This window comes from Triturus cristatus, chromosome 12 (assembly GCF_964204655.1).
Source record: "Triturus cristatus chromosome 12, aTriCri1.1, whole genome shotgun sequence".
Taxonomy (NCBI): Eukaryota; Metazoa; Chordata; class Amphibia; order Caudata; family Salamandridae; genus Triturus; species Triturus cristatus.
Window position 1 is genome coordinate 118,194,317 of NC_140595.1, and position 25,821 is coordinate 118,220,137.

General features: G+C 49.8%; 1 protein-coding gene across 3 annotated transcripts in view; it reads left to right on the plus strand.

The window, feature by feature from the left end:
• LOC146772812 (uncharacterized) overlaps nucleotides 1-25,821 on the plus strand; it is a 90,348-nt gene that overhangs the window by 56,909 nt on the left and 7,618 nt on the right. For all 3 annotated transcript variants that reach the window (XM_085637747.1, XM_085637749.1, XM_085637748.1), the window contains 2 exons: nucleotides 10,830-10,973; nucleotides 17,498-17,665. In XM_085637747.1, coding sequence (XP_085493873.1) covers nucleotides 10,830-10,973; nucleotides 17,498-17,665 — 312 coding nt within the window. The remainder of the gene's footprint in view (nucleotides 1-10,829; nucleotides 10,974-17,497; nucleotides 17,666-25,821) is intronic.

The window sequence follows — 25,821 nt, forward strand, 5'->3', positions numbered from 1 at the left end:
CTCCCGACTGTCGCGGTGAGTGAACCAGAGCATAGAAGCAGGAAAACGTCTGGAGGGCTCGGGGGAGGCCCATAACTCACCAAAGACTTACCTGACGACGCACACACATCGTCTGGGCAGAGGGTTTTGACACCTACATGTGGAGTGTGGCGCGCGTCCGTTCACCCCCGTCCCCCCCAGGCCCTTGGCCCATTTACTAATTGAGGCCCTGGACTGAGGCCTAGTAGTGCGAGGGACCCACCCCCCCACCGGTGTCCCGGGATCTCCGCTGCCTCACGATATCACCTCACTGAGCTAGATTACTAGGCTGCGGCATCGCTGGGGGCCTGAACATCTGCTGACAGCCCAAGCTAAGCGTGGCCCTGAGGGTTGAGGACACAAGCTTGCAGGGGCGCGAATAAGGGAAAGTCGCCGGGGGACACCAGAGTCCACCCTAATTAAAACCCACAGAACTACACATCGAGACTGCCCCTACCTTCGCCTACAAACTACAACACACACCCTTTTTTATCAACAGCCATCAGGATGTCCCAGAAGCAGAATTTAGTGGCGCCCATCTACTGGACTATCCCACTGTCTAGTCAACAGGGAAAACCAACAGGCCAACGGGGAGGGACTCAGTAATTCCCGCTTCCCTGGGCAGGCGGCGGCGAGTACCGATACAAGGTCTACATAGTGAGCGCTCACACCCCGCAATGGCCAGTGGCAGGGGACCCAAAACACAGGCCCAAAAGACGCTTGCTAAATTCGCATGGGGGAAAGCAGGCGATGAGACCGATACAGCTGCCAAGGGTGGGGCAAACGACCCTCATCCCAAGTCTCCTCAGTCTGACCCTACCCTCCGGGACGTCATGGAGGCCATTGCAGGAGTCCAGACATCTCTAGAATCACAGATTGACACCGTCAACATCGAGATCTCCCTCAACAGAGCGGACCTACGCAAAATGGATGCTAGAGTAAAAGATGTGGAAGACGCTACAGTTACATTAACGTCTGACACGGACCTCCTTAAACAGCAAGTAGCCCAACTCCGAGACCGGCAGGCGAAAATGGAAGGCCTCTTTGATGATTATGAAGGAAGGGCGCGAAGAAACAACATACGCATACTGGGGGTCCCGGAGCGAGCAGGTGGACCTGCGGCGGACCTCTTTGTAGAAGACCTGGTAACGAAAAGGCTTCAGCCGAAACGCCTGTCCGATTATTTCTCCATTGACTGGCCCATCGAGCCCCCGGGGGGTGGCCCAAGCCTAGGGCTCCCCCGAGACCTATCGTAGCAAGAGTATTCAACTTTCGGGCTAAGGTTTTTGTTATTGTTAATTGTCATGATGTAGAGAGATCTTTATTTGGCTTGATAAGTTGTGACCAATCTCAAGTGATGTCATACACGAGATATGCAGTTGTTCGATCCCCCACATCGGGTATCCAGCCCCCACTGAAACACTGAGATACCTGGGTCCAATGGCTCATACGATCGCCGTTTGGCAGTTAGCTAACAAACGCTTGGGTTGGCAGGGGAGGTTGACAAAGGCTACGCCTCTATGGTCCTTTCAACAACTGGGATTATTATACTATCAAGTAGGGTCCGACAGATGGGATACGATAGGGATCTCCACTGTTGGGGACCTTCTACAGAAAGGGAAATTATTCACATTTAAACGACTACAAGTGAAACACGAACTGGCACCCAAAGAGATTTTCCGATAATTACAAATCTGACATGCGCTTAATACAGCATTAATAGACCTGACAACCATCCCTGACTCGTCCCCTCTGGAAGACCGACTTCTGTCTGAGCCCCTCCCCACTAAGGCCATTTCCCTTACATATTGTAATCAGCCAGTGTAATAAGCTACCAGACCACTTCCTTACTCTTAGAGATAGATGGCAATTAGATCTAGGACAACTTGATGATGAGGACTAGCAGACCGCCCTGATGTCCCCCAGAGAAGCTGCTGTTAACCAACACTTTCGATTGATTCAACTGAAGGTCTTGCATAGGACATACCTCACAGGGGTGACGTTGGCCAAGATAGGGACTCGAAAAGATGTGCTTTGCTTGCGTGGCAGTAACCAAGTTGTCACATTTGATCATATATTATGGGATTGCCCCAACATACGGCACATCTGGGAACGAGCAACGAATAAGATGCAAGAGGCACAGGGCGCTAGGTGGCGCTAACCAAGATGGCCGCACTGATGTGAGGCTCCTTGATGCTTGACCCCTCGCATCCGACCTGCATCCGCCACAGCTGTCCTAGGTGCGATCCAGCGGTCACCGCTTATAGAGGAGCTGCTGCCCTACCCTCAGTGCGATTTCCGGCCGATTTCGAGCTACCGGAGCCGAGATAGGAGGCCCGTAAGCTGCACCGGTGAGAAGGACGCAACCGGCACTGCGAGCTACGTGAGCCCGCGGCGTACATCGAGGTGCGAAGGCCGCGTGACCAGCGGCAGCCGGCCAGCCATCGCGGGAGCCTGCAGAGGGGAGCCCGCGCCTTCAACGGACTTCAAGTGAGTTGGGGGGGGCGGTGGCTGGTGAGCGCCCCCAGAGCTGCCAAGGGGTGGAAGCCCGCGACCTGTAGCGGGGAGACCCTGTCCGACGGGCGGATCGGCCCTAGCTGCGCGGGCCTGACCGAGAGGCCGGATCCGGCTTTGCCGTCGCTGGCGCCCCCATCATCATATCCTGGGCACCCGACGGGGGAACTCTTGTCTGGGCGATCCCCGAGGCGGTGACGTCCCGCCGGACCCTAAGGGCAGCCGCCACACACGGGGCTGCGGCGTTTCCTTGGCGCACATAGCGGCGGCAGGTGGGGGATGCTGAGCCGGGCCTAGCGGCCGCTGGAGGCCACTCTTGCCCTGTACCACTGACCGGAAGGCATTGCCGGCGGGAGCGCCCTCCCCCCTCGAACTTTACCCATCTTGACCGGGCGGGGTGGCCCCCTGCGCTGCGGTTGGACGAGCGGGGGCGCCCCATGGCCCTTGCACCCGGGGAGGTCCAGCTGTCAGCCCCGGGCTGAAGGTGGATGCGGAGTTGACCTGCTGATTGGGACGGGCCTGTGGACCGGGGCGGGCGACAGTGATTTGACGGCCCGTGAGCTGCGCTTCGACTGGTGACCACCAAGCGTGCGGATTACAACGAGGTGCCTGCGGCGAGGTGAGAGAGGCCCAGCCCGGATCAAACCGGGGAGGTGGCGTGCCCGACGGACTCTGGGCCCTCCCTCACTGGGGACAAGACATACCTCTACCCTTCCCCTTTCCTCGATTTCTCCGTCCCGGGCCCGGCGCCGGAGGCCGCTTTGCTTGGCGGGAGAGGGCCGCCTGGCGGTCCACCACACTAAACCTCAAGCCCGGCACATACTCCCCGGTGGCCACCAGGGGCAAGGAGAAGGGCCCCAAACCGCCGACAACGTCCCACCAAACAAAGATCGACCAATTTGCGAGCTCAGACCCGCCGGGCACGGGCGGAGGGGCGGCGCCTTCTCCAAACAAGGACTTGGCCATCATTCTCCAGGCCATTGATGCCTCCCGCACATCATTGGAGGGGATGGTTGGGGAAGTGAAGGTGGACGTTACACTCCTGCGGCCGGACCTCCGCAACGCCACGGCCCGCATTACGGAAACCGAATCCTGGATCTCGACGGCGGAGGATGACATTCGCCAGCTACAGGACCAGGTCCGGGAGCTCACGACCCACTCCAAGGAGCTACATCGACGGGCAGAGGATGCCGAAAACTGAGCCCGCCGCAACAACCTTCGCCTGGTGGGCTTTCCGGAGGGGGTCGAGTCTGGCCGAGCCGACGACTTCCTAGACGCTTGGTTCAAGTCCTGGATGCCGGCAGCTAGTTTGTCAACTTGGTTCCTGGTAGAGAGGGCGCACCGGTCGCTGGCAGCCAAACCTCCAGTGGGAGCCCCCCCGCGCCCCTTTATTCTGAGGATCCTCAACTTCAGAGACCGAGACGCTATCCTGCGGGAGGCGCGGGTGAGCGGCCCCTTGACATTTAACAATCACACCATCATGTTTTCCCGGACTACACCCGGGAGGTCCAGGAGCAACGCCGCTCCTACACGGTGGTGAAGCAAAAACTGCGCTCCATGGGCCTCCAGTACCAACTCCAGTTCCCAGCCCGCCTACGCGTTGTTTTCCAGGGCAAGACATTGTTCTTTGACACTCCCAGGGCAGCATGGACCTGGCTCACCGAGGAAAAACCTATGCGCCAGTCTGGAAGGGTGTCGCCCAATACTGTGCCCCGGGGCCATGATGCAGCTGGGCCCCAACGACCACGGCGCAGGAAGCGCACGCACTCCCGGCAACGCCGAGGCGCGGCAGTGGCCAGGAGCCGGTCCGCGAGCATGTCTGGAAGAACAACGAGAGACTCATCCGCCTCGTCTGGGACATCATCTCATGCAGCTGGGGGATCTCGGCGCCATCTGTCGCCTCTGCCGGATAGGTCTCTGACCCCCCTCAACGCGCAAATAGACTTGTCAGACCTCTCCCGCAGCCCTGCTATATGACTTTCTCTTTGTTCTCTGTATCCACAGGGGGAGGCGGAGACCTCGCCCGGCAGCAGGGTTGGGGGGCTCTGCAGTCTCACGCCTTCACGTAGAAACCTAGGACAGGACATTGGAATCCGTACTTCAGGAGGGGTCCACCACGCTCTTTACACCCGAGCGCCCAGGCTTGGGGCTTTGTAACTGTTGGTTAAAGTTAGGGCGACAGATGCTTCCGTTCTTGAAGTGTAGGGTGGGGGGTCGGGGTTGGGTATTCGTTGGTTGTTCCTCCTTGGGAGGGTGTTTTGTTTGGTTTGGGTTTGTTCTCCAATGAGCCTCTCGTGCAGCACCACACCACAAGTGTCGCCACGCTACTCCATGCAGACACTGACACGCACTCCGCCGTCTCTCGTTTTCCGCCGCCGTCCACTGGCTTCCCCTAGCGCGATATCCGTAGTCCCTTTGGGGCCAGCATGCTCCATGCTCCCTCCTTGCGCACCCACGCCGTTGGGTGTCTTCCCGGCGTCCCCTGGCCGCTTCGCTCCCAGCGCGACCCGCTCCCACCGCTGTCATGGATGACCTAGCTCCCAAGGCCCAGGTGCGCACCCTGTCCTGGAACGTGAACGGCCTGTTGGATAGGCTCAAGCGCACCGCCGTCCTTAAATATGCCCAGCGAGCAGAGGTAGATGTGCTCATGCTTCAAGAAACCCACCTGCTTGGCGAGAAATGTCCCTTTCTGGCGCGCTATGGGTATGACCGGGTGTGGCACTCCGGGTTCTCGCGTGGATCGCGGGGGGTCGCCGTCCTGCTGCGCCGCTCCCTCCCTTTTGTTTTTACCCGGGTGATCAACGACCCCCACGCAATGGGTATTGCCATTTGCGGCACGCTTGAGGGTCGGCCGATCAGCTTCCTGTCGCTCTACGCGCTGCCCTCCGGGCTGTCGCAGGCTTTATCTCATGTCGCATCTCTGCTGGCAAGTCTCCCACCGGGCACTATTGTTCTTGGGGGGGATTTCAGCGCAGTCTCGGCCCCGCAGCTCGACTCCTCTGGACCGGTTTCAGACTCCCGCGCCGCACAGGCGAAGCAGCTGGCGGGTTGGGCGGAGGCTCAGGGCTTGTGCGACGCGTGGTGGATCTGGCACCCTCACGCACGTCAATACACTCATACTTCGGCCGCCCATCACACCCATGCACGCATTGACGCGATCTTCGTCCCCCCCGCCGATTGTGTAGGCATCCAGGACATCCGCATCCTCCCCAGGGGAATATCTGATCACTCTCCGGTCCTCCTGGGTCTGGGCCCCCCGCCCCGCATTGCCCGCAAGATGTGGCGCTTTAACGATTGGTTCCTCCAGGACAAGATGCTCCGTAGGGAGGTGGGGTCCGCATTGACGCACTATTATGGTGACAACGACGGTTCAGTCTCCTCGGCGGGCACCCTTTGGGAGGCCTGTAAGGCCACCATTAGGGGGGCTGCCAAGGCGCACGTGGTATGGCACCGCCAGACGCAACTGCAGCAGCTCACCGCCTGTGAGGCCAGAGCGCTGCGACTGGAGCAATCTCTCTCCGAGTCCGGTGATCCGACCGGGACTCGGCAACTGCGCCTTCTGCGTGATGAGATTCGCCAATGGTCGCTTGACGCGGCCAAGCTCCTCTGGCAATCCTCGCTGGCGAGGGTGTACAGGTGGGGCGATAAGAACGGTGCGCTGCTGCATCGGCTGGCCACCTACCCCAGGGCGTCGCGCATCATCCCGACGGTCGCCGACTCCGATGGCGTGCTCCAATCTTCCTCCGTGGCGATAGCAGAAGCCTTCGCCCAGTACTATTCGCAGCTGTATCGGGCTCGAGCGCCGGACCTTTCCCTGGCCTCTCTGCTCGCCGCTAGTAACATACGACTTAACCAACTTAGGCCAGGAGACTGGGAGAGTCTGGAGGTGCCCATTTCTCCTGAGGAGATCGGGGATGCGATAGGGCGTACGTCCGCGGGGAAGACCCCGGGGCCGGATGGCTTCCCCCAGGAGTTTTATGCCACCTATAAAGATCAACTGGTCCCGCGGCTGTGTGATCTCTTTGCGGAAGCGGTCGAAAAAGGCTCCTTCCCTCTGGAAGCCGACATAGCCACGATTGTGGTTCTGCCCAAGTCTACGCCGCCACCCAGTGATAGGTCGGCCTACCGGCTGATTTCTCTTATTAATACTGATATCAAGCTTTACGCGGCAGTCCTGGCCCAGCGGCTCCGGCCCTTTTTGTCGTGCTTGGTCCACCCGGACCAATGCGGCTTTATGCCAAACCGGGGCACTCGCCACTGCCTCCGTCGCCTTCACGTGGCCTTGGCTCACCGCCATCGCTTACCTCCGTATCTCACCCTCCTGCTCGCCGATTTCGAAAAGGCTTTCGACTCGGTTGGGTGGCCTACTTGTTTGACGTCCTGACCCACATGGGTTTCGGCCCCAAGTTCGTCGGAATGGTACGGGTCCTTTACGCGCGCCCCCGCGCCAGAGTGTTGGTTAACGGGGCGCTGTCGGGGCCATTCCGGATCGGCCGGGGGACGCGGCAGGGATGCCCACTATCGCCCCTTCTCTTCGTGCTTGCGATGGAGCCCCTTGCTGCCCTGATCAGAACGGATCCTTTCCTTCAAGGCTGGGAGTGGCCGGGCCTTGAGGCGGACAAAATCGCCCTTTATGCAGACGACGTCCTGTTGTACCTTGGGGATCCGGCACGCTCGGGACCGCGCGCACTACACATCTTGGGCCGCTTTGGCAGCGCATCTGGCCTCTACTTAAACCCGCGAAAATCGGTCCTTGTGCCTCTGCACCCCTCCCGGGAATGCTTCGACTGGCAGGACACTATTCCCCTCCGCCGGTTGTCCTTCAAATATCTGGGCATCTGGGTCTCCCTTCTCCCGGAATTGAGCTGGGCACTTAACGTGACCTCCCTGGTCAAGAAAGCCAAGGTAGATCTGGCGAGATGGCAATCACTCCCGCTCAACCCGCTGGGGAGGGTGGCCCTATACAAAATGATGATTCTCCCCCGGTTCCTTTATGTGTTGCAAAACACTCCCTTGTCCTTTCCAAGGCCTTGGTTTCGCGAGCTGGACGGGATGGCGACCAGATTTCTCTGGGGTGGTGGGAGACCGCGGTTGGCCCTGTCGGTATGTCGCCTGCCCACCTTTCATGGGGGTCTGGGCATGACTGATCTCTACCTCTACTACCTGGCCACCCGCCTCCTGGTCGTCCATGATTGGTTTGGGGGGGATGGTCCGATCCGGCCTATAGAGTGGAACTAGAGGACCTGGGTTTCTCACGTATTCAGGACCGCCTGTACGGCGCCCCCGTCCCCGCCTCCTGCCCAGACATCACCAAAGCGATCTTCCTGGCTTGGCGAGCGGAGCTTCGCCACACCCGGTGGAACGGGAAGCTGACTCGCGCCACCCCCCTCTGGCACAGGACATGGTTGCGGGACGTTGCGGAACTGGAGGGCTTTAAATCATGGGATCTACTCGGCATTTCCCAGCTGGGAGATGTCTGGCGGGGGGGACGCATGTGCTCATACTCAGAACTGCAGGCGCGCTTCTCCCTCCACTCATCCCAATTTTATAGATACCTCCAACTGCGACACGCCATACGCACTTACACCCCACTGGACATTCGGCTGCCGGACCACAGCCCCCCGGAGGCTCAGGTCATGCTGGGCAACCTGGGGAGGGGGGGTATTTCCAGGATCTACCGTTCTCTTATTAACAACACCCCCATGTCCCGGGAAGGCCTAAGGGAACGATGGGAGGGGTGGGTGGGTCCCCTGGACGAGGCTGACTGGCGGGATGCCCTTATGGCCCCCAGGCTGGTGACGGCCTCCGCCAGACTGAGGCTTATTCAAATTTATTACCTCCACACTGCCTACCTCACTCCGGCTCGCCTGCACCGTGCGGGCCTCTCCGCTGACGCAGCTTGCCCCCGTTGTGGCTTTGAGCCGGCCGACTTCATCCACATGGTGTGGTCTTGTCCGGAACTGGGGGGGTACTGGAGGGGCATAGAAGCCGAACTCACGGAGGTCTTGGGGTGGGAGGTGTCACATGACCCTAGACACACCCTACTGGGCATCACTGAGGGCCTGGATGGCACACGCGCAGAGAAGTTATTCCTCACGACAGCGTTAATGGTAGCGAAACGTGACATTGCAGCGGCATGGAAGCAACCGCAGCCGCCTAGCTTGGCCAAATGGAGCACCGGAGTGGACTGGTGTGCGGCACAGGAATGGACTCTCTACCAGGCAAGGGGCTGCCAAAAGAAATACCGTAGGGTCTGGGGGAAATGGTTGGGCAATGTACTATGAGCGTGCGGTTCGGGGGGGAGGGGACGGGGGAGCAGGGAAGTGGCGTGTTCTCATGCTATGTTGTTGTATGCTGGTGGTTCGACAGGCTCAAAGTTTTTATGTTGTATCACTCAAAACAATAAAAACTTGTTTATCAAAAAAAAAGATGCAAGAGGCACTGGGGAAACCGCTCGTGCAGACAGCCACACTGGGAATCCTGAACGTTTGGGAGGCAAATGATCTCACAGACATAGAACACCAATTCAGCACCCTGGGATACACCCTGGTTAAGAGAGCCATTGCTATGAAATGGGGGGCCGCAGACAAGCTGTTGCTGATTGGTTGGGTGGCAGAAATGGACAAATGTATGGTAGCCGAAAAAGAAGTCTACAAAACTAGAGGATGCCCTAAGAAGTGTAACAAAAAGTGGGGGGCCTGGAATGCCTATCGGGGGGAACCATGCATTTCGCCAACTGTAGAACTTGAAATGTCACAAAGAATGTAATACCTGATTGTGTTGTTGCATATAATACAGCATTTCTCTCTTTCAATCTACAAGCTGTATATCACAAAGATCTGTAAATGACGAATGTTATATTAAAAATAAAAAAAATTATAACAAAAAAAAAACAATATATATATATCAGGCGGCTCCAAACCTTCACGCAATGCTGAAAATCTACTGCTTGAACCTCCAACTTTTAAATAGAAAAAACGCATCCTTCTCTGGTAATACAACTAGAATTTGGACCTCGCTACCGCCAAACCTTCGCACCTCCTTCCGTTTTTTTCAAAACAGGCCTTATTTGGCCTATTTGGGCAGCTGCAGCCAATATCTCAGCAACTTTTTCATTCCTACAGCTGCAAAAGCTCATGCAGAGTTAGACAGTCCCTGTACTCATCTCTCACCTACTCCTCTGCTCCAACCACTATAATACCTTCCTGAGTCCTTCTGATGTTTGGGCCATATGGGGAATCAGGTGGTTTTTCCAAATTTGTTAGGCGTGAACAGCAGATCAGTGGTTTCTGTAAATAATGAGATCGGGTTACTCCCTGTCATTCCTCAAAACACCCACTTGTGTCCTACCTCACCCTGCCACCACACACCAGCATCTTGCTGAAAGAGGTTCTTTCTCTTGTTGTGCAGTATTCAACTGGAATTGTTCCTATTTGTCTGAGGGAATTTATATTATTCTGGAAACCTGCTTGAGCTGATGAAAGGTAGAATGATACTTAACTCTTGATTTGTGATTTCTGAACAGATTTTTGAAACACAAAATGGTCAGAATAATCACTGCTGAGCAAGTCCTTTCTTCTTTTAAGGAACAAGATTTGATGGCTTCCCGAGGCCTTTACGATGCTGGATTACTTAGTTATAGGTAGTATCAGTTTTAGGAAGGCCTGATTGAGAACGATGTTGTCTCTGATGAAAGTGATTTGTCAACAAAATGTGACAAGAATTCATTGCATTTAGCTGTTGAGAGAATGACATCTAAAGCTGGAGAAAAGGCCGCTCGGATAAACTGAAATGAGGATCAGATAAAGAAAAATTATGACAATGCCCTCTTTAGAAAACAGAAGTTGTAATTAGATAGTGATTTTCTTCAAGGGGTTATCTGAAAAAGGGTTTATCTGTGATGTGTGGGTTCTAGCAACATGTATCTTATGTGTATGTTTTATAGCACATTCGAAATAGGTTAGAAGTAAATTGGTATTCCTCTTCTGGAATGGAACTCACTTGAATGAAGTTATCTTCAGGAGAATATCTCTGAAGATACAATCTTCCTGGAACTTATAAGACTAGAAGGATGCACATTTTGTGTCCTTTAAGTCTAGGGAAGAAAAGAAGATAATTCCAGGTTTCTGGTCCATAATGCAATATCAGTAGTTCTTCCAGTGGCAATTGAAGCCTTGCTTGTTTACTATTTTATTTTTCTTTGTCATATTAATATTATTGCATCTTTGAGAATATATCGAGTAACGCATTGCTGAAATATGCCCTTGTGAATCATGTTTTAATTTCCTTATGCCTAGAGCACCGAAGACAAAGAAGAGGTCAATGAGCTCATCAAGTTGATTGATGCCAATGAAGATGGCAAGATAAGCTTTGAGGAGTACTGGAGCCTGATCAGCTTGATCACCGACACACTGAGCAAGCAAATGGCCATGTATTCCGAAGTAAGTGGCTAGAGGAGAAGCCTTGACCAAGGACTAGTCTTGGCCATGAGAGATTCCAGATTTTATGGTGGTTGCAAACTTCATTCATTGGCCCTTGTTTTAGTAATGGTAGGTTAGCTTTCCCAAAATACACTCACCCTTTGTGTTCTTAGCAATGTGAGCAATGTATGCACAACTTAATACAATTAATGTTTAACATAAATATTTTTCCCTTTGGTGCATTTTTACATTTTGGGGCAAGTCTGCTTGAGGAATTTTAAAGAAAACATTTTGTGCAGGATGAATCTCATGTTTATTAATTTGCTGTGTATTATGTATGTTTTTCATATTTATTTATGTGTTATAAGTGTAAAGTGAATCTATCCAAAATGCAGCGGAGTGCTGTACAGTGTTGGCTTCAGACAACAAGTGACTGGAGGGATAGCTAGTTGCTGTGCACAGAAGTGAACTGTTTTTAATCTTTTTATTGAGTTATGGTGCAACATAGATCCACTGCCATCAACGTAAGCATAGTGAACATAAGATTACAACAATGCAGTATCAAGTAAGTCCTCAGTGATCAGAGTGTACAACACGGACAGTGCATAGGCCTTACAAACATCACACAGCGAGTGCAATCACATAATACTGTTAATAGCAACATGTTTGGTTGAGAATGTCAATCATCATCATCAGCAGGTGTTGGAATGGCAAGGAATTGTTTGAGCGGAACCCAAATATCTTTCGGTCTGGAGGATACAGGCAGCTCTTCGGCATACAGTTCCAAATTTTCTTCACAATATACCATATCCTTCATCCACCCTTCCAACTTTGGAGCAAATGCACTATTCCACGTAAACAAAGTGTGGCGTTTTGCGAGTAGGAGGGCAACTCTCACAAACCTGCCCATAGTGCCTTTCAGTTGGGGGATATAGTTTAGTAAACATACAAGAGGTGTACAGGGGAGCATAGTGCCCGTCATAGTGTGGATACGGTCAAGCACCCCTTCCCAGTATGTGAGTACCGGGCCACAGCGCCAGGCAAGGTGTTAAAAATCAGAGTGCAATTGTCTGCAACGTTTGCATTGATCTGATTCTCTTAAACCCATTCTGTGTAATTTGGAGGGGGTATAGTATATCTGAGGCAGAAATTTAAAATGAATAATGCGTAAATTCCCATTGGGTGTAAGGCGGCCCGTCAATTGGCTTACTCGCTCCCATTCCTCCCCAGTGATCTGGGGGTCTAACATATCGTTCCATTTTGCGAGGCTTTTATCGGGTCCTCTGACCGTTCCTCCTGCACAGCCCTGTATAATTTAGTAATTAATTTTTTCTTGGTTGGTGTCATTAGTAGTAGTTGTAAGGACAAGAGTGTCGGAGGCTCAACAGGAAAATTAGGGCAATGGTCTCGTATGGTACGTTTGAGGCGGTAACAAGTGTATTGAAATAAGGACGTGGGGTTCTGTATGTATTCTAAATCACTCTTTTCAAGATAGCGTCCTTCAGGGTATAGGTCACGCATATGAGTAATGTCAGCTTCTTTTAACGATTTTAGAGGTCCCACCTCCTGAGTGACGGATAAGGTGGCGTGATGGACTAGAGGCAGTGTGGGTGCATACAGTGGTAGTTTGTGTGCCCGGTTGCCAATCGACTGCCACGCAGCAATTGTCATGTCCAGTGTGTTGATTTCTGTCTTTGGCGTGTGTCTGTTTACGTGCGTCAGTATGCCTCCAAGTGGGGTGGGATAGGAATCTCCGTCCTCTACCTCTACGTGTGGTATAAAGTCGTGTGTTCTGAACCAGTAGTACGCATATTGGGCTTGAACTCAGAGATACTATACGTAAAAGTCTGGTGCGGCAAATCCCCCTTTGTCATAGGATAGTGTTAGCCAGCTAATTCTAGGCTGTCCGGTACCCCATATTAAGCGTAAAAGTTGGGTTCTTACTGTTTATAAAAAAATTGAGTCAATTTGATCGGTATGTTGCAATAAAGATATACAGAAGTGAACTGTTACTGTACCTTGAAGTGCTGCTCATAGAGGGATTGTCAAAGCCGAAATCTTAAATAAAATTCATGTACTAAGATTGTTCTCTGAAAGCAAGGTTTTTTCAGCTGGATGGCATGTGAAGCTCCAGAGCGCTAACAGAACGCCTAACATAAAACTCTGAGAACAGGCAGATACACTCTTGTTCAGCAACACAAATTTACCCAACAGTTCAGTTTTCAGGCAAACAGCTGTGTATTCATTATTCATGAGGCAGCTACCTCCTTTCACATCTGATAACATTTGTTAAACAGTACAATCTGCCTACTGTGGATATAGCCCTGAGGAACTCTTGCAAATGCCAGAATGAGAACATCATATCTCACTCCCCAGTCTTCCCAAGCCACCTGAAGCTGAGCTCTGCAAAATACCATTTAAATTTGTAGTTGCTGCAACGTATGCCTGCGTTAGTGCTGCAGCAATGTGCTCATGTGACTTAGGCAAGATAGATTTGGTTTAGGTTTTGCTATTTTGGCTCCGGCACTCTTTTCTGAAGTGGAGCAGAGTCGGGACAGTCTTAATGGATGCTGGGATGTGCATGTAGATCCCAGGTGCCTCGACAAAAATGCCTTTTGCCATGTTTTTTCTTTTTTACACTTAGCTGTCTTCACTCGATGGTGTCCTGCCTGAGGGTGTGCTGAGAGTCACCAGAGATGTTGTGCTGGTCAGCCAGACAGGATTGGTGGTGGGGGAGGGTGCTGGTTGAGATGGTTTTGCAAATGATGCGGTGACTTTTGAAGATGATGCTGGATGGCAAAGGAGAGCCAGTTAAATTCCATCCGTGGAGGGTGATATGATCATATTTCTTCAGAAACTGGATGAGAGACTACAGCATGAAGCATCTTCCCTGGGCCATGGCGTCTAGGAGGCCATGGGGAAGGGGATTTCCACCATCCAGATGCAAGAGTACAATGGGTGAAAGAGCAGTTCTGAAGTCTGTTTCTGGTAGGTTTGGTCTCAGTTTCTTTAGTAGTCAGCTGGTACCAGGTCATCCTGTTTTCTTGGCATTGTGTTCCTTGAGAGTGTGGTTGGTATCCACATTGAGTCCAAGGGACTTGAAAGGAGGGGATTAAAGTCGGCACTTCATGTTATTGAGCCATGTTTGGACTATTTCTTTCCTGTTCTTAGTAAATAACATGAATTCCTTCTTGAGCTCAGGTTGGTGCTGCAAGCAGTGTCCGAGGGATGTGATGTTTGCAGTGGATGAGACTTATAGTAGAGTTGTGTATTGTTGGCATATTGATGAATTTTGATGCTGTTATAGCGCCTAAGGGGCTTCATGTAGAGATCGAAGATGACTGTAGACTGTTATGGGGATGTACATCAGATTACAAAGCAGAGATTTGGCGTTCCAATAAAGAGGAGTTGGCAATGACATGAAGACCAGGCACAAACAGGGTAAAGGACAAGAAGAGGACAGAGAAGGCAAGGCAACCCTAACATGTACAAGTAGGGAAAGGAACCAAAAACTGGTCAAATACACTAGATTGCCTTAAGGTTTATACACCGTTAAGACTCAGAACCTTTCTAGACTGATATGGAAACTCATTGTCTCTGTCAAATAAAACAAGGGAACTGAAAAGAACAACTCAATCAGAAGCATGCATATGGGACAGGAAGCAAAGGGGAATTGTAGAAGAGAAAGAACAAATTAGGAGCACATTAGAGAGGGCTCAACCCAGAGGCTGCTCCTTGCTTGAGACAAAAGGAATAAAACAGTAAAGCAAAATGCATTGCAGGGCACAGGGAAATCTGCAGCAAGCTGGACTAGAACAGGACATGGGTTCAGACAAAGATAAGCTGAATATTGGTCAGCAGACAGGCAACAAGTGTTCTAAGACACAGAGATTTAAACATCATTGCATTGACAAAGCGTTTTAGGGAATGGTGCCTCCCAGTTCTAGGCAGCAGCAAGCCCGGCGTGGATTCGCTTGTTTAGGCCGCAAAAGACTAGCCGTATGTGTGTTTTTAATTACATTCTCTCACATGTGCTTTGAGAGAGTCCAATGTAGAGCAGTAGCCGTTCTATTGAAAGCATTGCATAGTGATTGATGTGTCTGTCTGAATACTTGGCAGTTCACTCGGGGATGTGCAGTTCATGAAAACAAATTTAGATTTTCTGCGGGTCTAGGATTGAAATAGCATGCAGTCCGAAGTCATAATAGAACTTTTGGGTGAGTTCTAGTGTGATTTGTAGGCTGCAGTTGGCCAATGTATAACATCTTTCAGAGGCGTGCAGATGGAATCGTAACATGGCAGATAAAACCCTGGGGGACTCCACAGGTGATGGGGACCGCCTGAGACCTGGGGGGCCAATGATGTCCATTGGAAAGGGAAGGAAAACAGTGGAGGACATTGTCAGTGAGTCCCATTCAAGATTGCTGGGTGTGGATGACGGTAGGGTGGTCAGTGGTGTTGAAGTCAGCTGAGAGGTCCTACAATATCCAACTGCAGGGTCTTCATCTACAGACAGAAGGTCCTCGTCTGCGATTAGTTAGGTAGCTGTCAAATGCGGATACATACATTTGTAGTAGTACAGAAGATGGTTGGCATTGAAGTGATCTTGATGTTGCCGATGGAGAGTAGGTTATTATGGGCTGTTATGGGCTGGTAGTTCACAGTCATCAAGATCTAGTGTAGATTTATTTAGGATTGGGATAATTTGGCCTGTCTTGAGAGCTTCTGGGAAGGTGCCTTACTTGAGGAGTCTTCCTCGTGCAACAAAGATGTTTTTGATTCATAGCTCCCAAGGTTCTGCCACAAACCATGGTCAGCGGAGTGATGTCCACTGTTATTTACTAATTGTCATTAACCTCATGTTCTGTATTGGCTTATTGTTCTGTGGCAGTCTAGTTAGAAACTTGTGAACTCACCTTTTGTGCTCGCTGGACAATCATAACATTTTAAAGTTTGCGTTCTGCTCGACTGGGGGCCAGTACAATGACTTTAGAGCCGGTGTTTGGTGATCCAGCAGCATTAGGCTGCGGGGCAGCCTTGCTGCTTGGTTTTAGGCCACCTGTAGTTATTGTTTCAAAACAGTTTTGGAAAAACGTTTTAATGTGCCAGCACTGTCTTGCGTTGGGCTAAGTCAGCATGAAAAATACACTTACTCAGGCTTATGCCTGCAATTTGAGTACAGTTTTGACTTCCATAAACATCCATGACAACATTTTAGAAGAGGAAAGTGGGTGATTTAAAATTAAAATCATGAGAATGTGTTTTTCTCATTGACTTCTTTTGAAGGAGGGATAATTTCAGGTGAAAGACAGCCAAAATAATGCCAAAACTTGGGAGTCTTCCACCTGGATCGGATCAATTGGCATGTATACATTGATTTGTCACAGAGTGCCCCTTGGAATCTGCAGCTCTTGCTTATTTGCAGGGATGCTCTCATGCATCTACACAAATAAAAATATACTGATGTTCTATTGTTCATGCAAAAAAATGAAATATATACATTTCTTAGTTGTTTGTCTGTGGGAAAACATTTTCCTGTGCTGCAACCTCTTGCCCTACAGCCCCATCAGTTTTAGGAGTGTTCCCTTTCCACATCCTCTCTAAAACTTTATTCCTGCATTTGATAGGAGTAAATCCCTAAATATTTTCTGGGTAGGAAGACCCCTCCAAAACTTTATAGAATACCGACAGCCTGTGTGTGAATAGCAATGTTTGCAGGTGGAGCCACCTTGAAACGTTAACACACCTGGCTATGGTGGAGTTGCCTTTCCTTTTGAGCTAATCTGCTCAGACTGGTAGAATATCTGACTAAGCAAATCCTAACTTGGCACTGGCTATATCCTATAATTCCGATTCTGTGCATCAGAAACTAAAATGTTTACCTACAAATACTATTAACACACCTGTTTCACTTGTGCAAATAGCTTTGTACTTGGGCCTTAGAGCTCTTACCCTAAATCAAAACTGTGATGAATTTGCTATTCCCAGGTCTATAATCGTTTGTTAAAACTGCTCAATCCACAATGTTGAAAAATTGATACTAAAGAATAGCGGGTAAAAATCCCACAAAAAGTAGATTTGGTGAGAGAAAAAACAAGAGCTACTTTTTAGGTAAAATTCTACCCAACAATAAATTGTTTTGCAAAATTAATGTCCTGCAGAAACATTTGTGTGCTGTAAAATATATATGCGAATGATGTTTTGCAAATTTGTTGTCGAAATTAGCAGTGAATGATCCTTGTACTGTGTGCAGGATTGGAATACTTGCAACTACCGAAAATGTTGGTACCAGAAAGCAAAGATCTATTCCACTGTTGGGAAATTGGGAGATTTTGTGAGAGGCCAACAGGACAGACTCAATAATATATCAGACAGACACATAACCAACTCAGCCACAGCCCTCTGTTGCTTGTGATAGCTGAAGCTATCCCTTCTCTTTATGGCTGCCTATTCCTAGATGTGTTCTCCAATTACAGTGTGTAGTTGAGTGGAGTCCAGGAAACATCTGCTGATCACCTTCTCCTTTGCCTCCTCTTCTTGCCTAGGTTAAACCTTCAAATGCTCCGGTCGATGGATTGACCGATGTCGAACGTAGCATCAATGCCATTGTACGCTATTTCTATGAACATTCGACGGTGCAGGGGGACCCGAAGACCGTCTCCACAGAAGAGTTCAAGACAATGTTGCAGGCCGATTTCCTAAACTGCATCAAGGTAAAGGCATATTTTCCCCAATCTTGTGCTCTCTGTCCTTCCTCCTGTTCACAGGGATAAACCTTGTGTGGCAGCATGCTGTCCACAAAGTAGGGCTCAGGCTCGACCAGGCAAGAGGCTGGAAACTAGAGCAACCATGTTATTAATACTCTATGCCCTGTTGATCAAATAGCTCCTAGGTCGGAGAGGCAAATAGCGAAGGGGATACAAAAGAAGTGGTGTTTTTGTGTGTGCGCATGCACACATCAAGAAGTACTGGAGATAGAGAGAGGTCCTTCTTACTGTTTTCTGTCCTGTCGAACCTGTTCTGGCTCCTACCTACAGCTCTCGTTACTCGTATTCCTGCTCTGAGGATGACTAAAAATTGTGCCATGCTATCAACAGGACCCTTACAATGAACAATCTGAAGAAACTCGTGAGATTGTTATCACGACATGGGGGAAAAATGGGAATGTGTAAGCTAGGAAAGATGGAACAGTGTGCTGATGCATACACTGATAAGTATTTTTTCCATTTGAGAGGTTCTTTGGTATCTCACGGATCTAGACCCAAAAAGCCTGATTAGCAAACTTTTTTGAATGAGTAGGTATAATTTACTTATTGAAATTCCGGTGAAATAGGTCAGACCTGCTCAGATCCTAAACATCATATGGACAGTCCTGTCTTAAAAAGGTTCTACCTAGCAATACGTTTTTTTCAGATAACTTTTACCTCGAAGAAACCTCAAAAAAACTGAATGGTCTGAAGGGGGTCACCACTTTGCTTTTAAAAGAAAAGATAATTCTCGGATTTATTTTTATTTATTAATCTGCCAAATTAATCTAGGACAAGCTAAGGCTAAATGACTGCTCTACAAAGATAAATAATTTTGAAAAATAAAAATACAGTTGTAGTATTGTATTAGCAATGTGTTAGTACATTTGTATAGCGCTCATAGCTCCTCTGTGGGGCACCAAAGTGCTTAACCACATTGATACCAAAGTGCAAAATCGAAGTTCATTAAATACTGTATAAGCTACCATAAAAGTATAAGGTACCCCAAGACAGGTGCAACCAATGAAAAAAAGAAAAAGTCTTGTGCTACCTCTAATAAAGATGCAGTATATGAGCTGCAAATGGATATGAGTAGTGAATTGTTTTTACAGCTTTGGAAAACCACAGTGCAGCAGCGAGCCGTTTAGCTCTAACAATCTTCAAGCAGATCAGATCTTTATTTCTTGCTGTCGCAAATGCCTGCGATCAACAACAGTGCTGCTAGGTAGACAGACTCTTTCAAGATCAAGACTTTAAAACCAACGCATCCTGTTTTGGATAAAACGCTAAAATCCAGAGGGAGCCAAAGTTAGAGCTCGTAAAGGACAAGTAACTCGCCTTTGGTAACGCCTTATCTGGTAGAGACATGATCTAGCCGCAGATTCCTTACCTTTTTGAATTTCCCAGGCGTCAGACTGGATCCAGTAGATTTTTCTGCGAGCAATACCTCCGCACACTGGTAGGTGGCGTCGGTCAGCTCTGTGTGGTGTCGTTCGCGCCATTAGGACGTCTGCGTCATCTATATAGGCACCACCTTGGTGCCATGACGTCAATTACTTTCACGACTTTCCACGCTAGAAGCGGGGAGATATGAAGTGCATTCACATTGGTGTGTTTCTGAATAACTAGAACCCTGAAAGGGCTCAGCCCTGACACTAAAACACTAAAAACCTGTCCGCAGTGCCGGGAGCATGGGTGGGTCAGTAAGGTACCTGCGGCTAGTTCATGTCTCTACCAGATAAGGGATTACCAAAAGTAAGTAACTTGTCCATCTGATAGATACATCTAGTCACAGATTCCTTACCTTTGAAAAGCTACCTAAGCAAGACCATCCTCTGAGAAGAGACTGCGGATAAGCTTAGACCAGGAAGTCCTGCAGGCCAGACTGGCCAAAAAGGCAGTTTCTGCGGACATGACTGTCCAGGCAGTAATACTTGGTAAACGTGTGAAGAGATGCCCACATAGCTGCCTGAGAAATGTCAAGTACAACACAATGGTAGCAGCCTTAACTACGGTGCAGTGAGCTCTTAAGCCTTTAGGAGACTGCTTTTTGGCCAGAGGATAGCACATTTTGATGCAGAGGATGACCCATCAGGATATAGTCCTCTTCGGCTCCGCACGACCTTTCTTAGTTCCAGAGTACCCCACGAAGAGTTGTCAGTCCACCCGTAACTCTTTAGTGCAGTCAAGGTAGAACAGCAACACTCTTTTTGAGTTCAGGCGGTGGAGTTGCTCCTCTTCTTTAGAGGGGTGGGGAGGAGCATGGAAAGTGGGCAAGGTGACAGATTGCCCCACATGGAACGATGCTACCACTTTTGGCAATAAAGAGGTCCTAGTGCGAAGCACCAACTTATCAGGGAAGATGGCCAGGTAAGGAGGCTTAGATGACAGAGCCTGCAATTCGCTCACCTTCCTGGCAGATGTGATTGCCAATATGAAGGTTGTTTTGATAGCTTTTTGATAGTAAGCAAGCCGGAGAGGACAAGTGTGCAAGGGATTTAACAGGGCGCACATTAGCAAAGTGAGAACCAAATTAAGATCCCACTGAGGCATAATGAAAGGGGAAGGTGTGAACATATGTACAATTTCTTAAAGGAATCTATTTACTATGGAAGATTTGAATAATGATGGTTGGCCTGGGAGCCTCAGAAAGGCAGACCGGCCTGAAAGGTAACCTTCAAGTGTGCCCAGTGCAGACCCTGCTGGGCAAGGGTCAAAATGAAAAGCAAGACCTGAGAAAGGGGTGCAGAGACAAGATCAATAGACCTTTCTGTACGATATTTTACAAATTTGTTCCACCGGCAGACATACACGGTCTTGGTGGAGATCCGACTAGCAGTCTAAATAAAATTGCATACTTCGGGAGGAAGGTTGAATGCTATTAACTGCCGCCGCTCAATCTCCATGCAAGAAGACATAGAGTTGAAGGTTCGGATGGAGTACATTCCCCTGCTGCTGTGACAGAACATCCTCCCAAAGAGGCAGCGGTATTTGCAGAAAGGCGTATAGGAGACTTGAGCTCCACTTCAGATGAAAAGTGCTCCTAGATAGAGCCCCCTTGGAAACTTAAGCGCCAAAACTGCTGACATTTTGCGTTCTCGGCAGAGGCAAACAGATTCAACCGAGGCTCTCCCTACTGCTGAAAGAGAACTTGTGCCACCTCTGGTGCAGACACCATTTGTGATCCGCTAGGCATTGATGGCTGCGTTTTTCCGCCCTGGTGTTCAGCAAACGTGCCAGGTCTTGAACCACCAGGGATATGCCCTGCTGTTGAAGCCAAGTCAGAGACGCAGGGCTTCTTGACAAAGGGTGCACAATGCCCCACCCCGCCCTGTATGTTGCAGTACCACATGGCGGTGGTGTTTTCCGTGAACACTTGCACTAGCTTCCCCGTAATGGAAGGGAGGCATTCAATGCCAAACAAATTGCTCGGAGCTCCAGCAGGTTGATGTGGGGTCCGGTTTCCACTGGAGACCAGAGTCCTCAGATCTCCACCTCTGTCAGATGGCCACCCCATCCCAGGAATTATGCATCTGTCACTACTGTGTGGTCTGGTTGGGGAAGGGAGAGGGGTCTGCCTCTGACCCAATCATGCGCGGTTAACCACCACTGCAGGCCCTATGCAGTTCACTCCGACATCTGGACCATGTCTAAGAGATTCCCCTGAATCTGCACCCTCTGGAAAGTCAAGTCCCACTGCAGAGCCCACATATGCCGCCTGGCATATGTCACTAGCCGGATGCAGGAGGGCATGAGGCCCAGTAGCCTCTGAGCCATTCTTACCGAATTCCAGGATAGATGCTGAAACATCGATATCATAGTCTGAATATCATGAACTCGCCATTAGGGAGGATAGGCCCGAAACTGAACTATGCCCATAACATCTCTGATGAAATGGAACATATGAGAGTGAGTGAGATGTGACTTGGGCACACTGATTGTGAACCTCAGGGAATGGAGGAGGCTCGCCGTAATCTAGAGGTGGAAGTCGCCTTCAACAGCCAGTCGTCGAGATAGGGGGATACTGGCACCCCTGATCTGCGTAGAAGAGCTGCGATCACCGCCATCATCTTGGTGAACACCCAGGGGCCACTGGTAAGGCCAAAGAGGAGCACGGTGATCTGAAGTGCTTTTGGCTTATTGTAAACTGCAGGTAGCGCCGATGGGCAGACAGTATAGGAATGTGAAAATAGGCGTCCTGCAAATCCAACACTAACATCCAGTCTCCTGGGTCCAGGGCAGATGAGACCTGAGCTAAAGCGAGCATCTTGAACTTTTCCTTTTTGGCCTAGGATAGGGTGCAAACTATTTTCCTTATTGGGGACCAAAAAGGAGCGGTAATAACAACCACAGCCTACTTCTGGCGCTGGAACCCTCTTTATGGCTCCAATGCAGAGAGAGTCATGATTCCTCCTGAAGCACATAGTCTCCAAGAGAAGTGAGTAGCCCTTCTGGACTATTTGGAGGACCCACCTGTCCCAGGTGATGTTCTGCCAGTGGTGGAGGTGATCGCTGATCCTGCCACCAACTGGCCGCTTATGATCTTGAAATGCCAGACTAGGAAGGTTTGGAGGCTGAGGTTGTGGGGTGGGGGGGTGGATGACCCGACCTCTAGCTGGAACGAGCCATGCCCACAGCCGCACAGAGGTTGTTGAACTTGCACGGTCTTGTGGCTGGGGTATGGCTGGTATAGCTGAAAGCCCCTTCCGTGGCCATGAAAGGGGTGAAAGGCAGAAAGACATGTGGCCACTGAGAGGCCCAAAGACTTGGTCATAGCCTGTGAGTCCTTAAAGTGCTCCAGTGCCATGTCTGCCTCTTCTCCGAAGAGACAGGTGCCATCAAAGGACAGGTCAATGAAAGAAGCCTGGGCATTCCCTAAAAAGACAGAAGTCCTCAACCAGGTGTGGCGTCGAACAGCCACCGCCAAAATCGCTCTGCCCAGCGAGTCGGTCGTGTGAAGACCCCAACAATTGGCAAACATTTCCGCATCTCTCCCATCTGAAACTGCTTGGGAGAGGATGGCCCGGTCCTCCTCTGAGACCTGTGGCAGCACTTGCGCAACCGTGTTCCAGTGTTCGAATAACAGCCCAAAAAGCATGCAGTGTTAACTGACTGCAATCCAAGTAAGAAAACATTTTCTTGCCCCAACCATCCAGCCTCTTGGATTCCTTATCCGAGTGTGCAGAAGGGAACACGCCTTGGGAGGTAGTGGCTTGGACCACCAATCTCGGGGCAGGGCGGTTGGTTAGGAAATTTGTCTCCCTCGGTGTAGGGCAATTTGCTTCTGGCAATTATCCTATTCACAGGAACCTCTGAGCTGGCCTTCATCCAGGTTCTCAGTAGGACATTGGTTAAGGCCTTGTTGAAAGGCACCAGGGATTCTGAGGAGTAAGCACCAGGCTACAGAACCTCTGTCAAGATATTCGTCTTGACTGCCACGGAAGGGAGCTGAAAGCCCAGGACCTCCGCCTCCCTTTGCACCACAATAGCATATGATGCTCCCTCCTCTGTAGCCACAGTAGGGGGAGAAAGCAGGCCAGAATCTGGAGAGGTATCCAGTCCACTGGCCTCACCCAATTCCTCATAGCAGTTAATTTCCTGATCAGGTTGGTCTTGTAAAGGGTCCAGTGATTCCTCCCAATCTTCCTCTATTCCTAGCCGTTCAGAATAGGGCTGAGGAAATGACCTAGAACCTAAGAGTTCTGTTCGGTGCCGATCTGGCTATGGGGTGTTGGGGAAAAGAATGGGGCCGACACAGCTGGTGGACACAGGGATTCTCGACATCGGGACTGGCACCGAGGAAGAGGTTGAAGCGGTACAACTGGCATCGGTCCGGATCCATCGCTGGATCCATGGGGTGTCATCGGCGCTGGGCTGGAGCCACCTGTGCAGAACCCGAAGGAGCACCCTGTGAGACTCCGGGGCCCGAAGGTGCGCCGGTAGGATCAGGCTGCCCAAATATGAGGCACATGGCGTCATAAAACTCCTTGAGCTGTCCGGGCCGCTTTGGCTCCTGGGAAGGCTGGGAAGCGGGGAGCCGACCCAGGTGTAGGTTTCGAGGGAAGAGGCCTAGAGCACCGTGAGTCCTCAGTCACCTCTGCCGATGGACGGGGAGAAGTCGAAACACGCAGTTTTTTTGTGCTTCTTACCTGATCGATTCGACAACTTCGAGTGGGATGACGAAGACTTAGGACTCCTGGAGCAGTAGCCACACTTTTTCTCAACTGGGACCGTGAACAAGACCTCCGGGGAGAACGACGTGGTGCCGAGCGCCGGGCTGCAAGCAGCTTTAGGGACCGATCCCTCAAAGCTTTCGGAGCCATAGCCTGGCAGTCAGCACGGCTTTGAGTCGTGGTCGCGCTCCAGGCACCAGAGACAAACCAGATGCGGCTCCGTCACCGACATAGCGTGGTGGCAGGCGCCACACCGTTTCTTGGACATGAGGTAACCTACACACCAAAAAGGGGTCGCCAACCTTTGAAGTAAAGCCTGTCAAAAAGTGAGAGGGTAGCTCTCTTCATGGATCAGCGCTGGCTCGCACAGAAAGAAAAGAACAGACATCAATGCGGCGAGGTGGTGCCTATAGAAGTGATGTGAAGGTCACAACGGCACGGACAATGCCATCAAGTGGAGCCAACCAACGCTATCTACTGGCAGGTGTATTGCTGAAACAAACATCTTGGGGATCCAGTCTGACACCTGGAAAATTCATAGGTAAGGAATCTGCGGCTAGATGTCTTTCAGATTGTTAGAAATTATGGACCCTTGCGCCACTCCCACAAGATAAGCAGGTGGATGGGGACACTCCTCAATAGCTAGAGAATACATTTTGGAAAACCAAACAAGTCTCCATTCTGCACAAGAAGAAAAGCACTAGTGCCTGAATAATAAAACTAAAGTCATTTGCAGTAATTAAGGGCTGAATTGTGTTTTACTATCAATATGTTGACAAAAAGACAATTTAGGACCCAGCAAAAAAAATAAAAATTACGATTTTACGAATAAAACCAAAGTGGCAAAAAGTATTATATTGGAAAAGAGAGTAAGAAAAACTTGAACACAGAAAAGAAAATTTCCTCTGGGAGACTGGTAGAAACACTAACGTTGTCATGTTAAATTTAGAGGAACCGTTTTGATCCATGCCTTGGTGAAGACAGTGCAAGTGGAAGGATCTCAAAGACAAGTCTGTAGACTTTGTGTGCGTCCAGAGGGAAAGAATGAAAACCATTCGAAAACCTACAGTCCCATGCAATTTGAAGCACAGTAAAAGAGAGCTCCATGGTCCACTGTATCAGACACCACTTAGAGATGTACAATAAGCAGCTAGGTGTGGCCATGCCCAAAGTATATAATACATCCCCCTAAGAGTGGACGTTCTGGTACCATGAACGGGTCGTAAACCATACTGGCAGACATGTAGAGGTTTTATTTTGTTCAGTGTAAATCAGTACCTTTCTGAGTATAGTTTATCAATTATTTTAACATAGAAGTGCCAGTGAGTTCTGGAATTAAAGTTGACACTTGTAGGAGTATCCAAATTAGTTTTCGAGTTGAGATCAGACATATATATATATATATCGGGAGAAGAATTATCCTTTTCATTGGATTATTCGTGCACCCACAACAGACGCGTTTCGGCAAAGCACCTATATAAAAATAATAAGTACATGGCGTAATATCAGGATAAAAGATTAGACCAGCCTTCTGTTGAGATAGAAACAACCTTCAAGCAAGAAACCAAAGTGAAGAAGCAAAAACATTTTCAAATAAGCTGAAGTCAAATTAGCTCGAATTTAAGCTGCCCCAGGAACGTGAAGAGGAACGGAAGAGTCACATGTAGACTATTGAACTTCATTGTGAATTATCACTTCATTAACACAAACATAATTTATTCTAAAGCAAAATACTCTCTGCAAGTATTCCGCAGAAGCAAAGAAACTGGACTACTACATTACTAACTCCTTGAAACAGGGCTGCAGGTCAGCTGGAGCCTTGGAAACAAGAGAGGCATAATTAGAAGTCTTACCCTCACAAGATGCTGAGGGACTATTTTAGAGTGTGACGGATGAGAGAACTCATCACAAACATGGCGGACGTCCCAGCCAACTTATTACAAGTGCGCT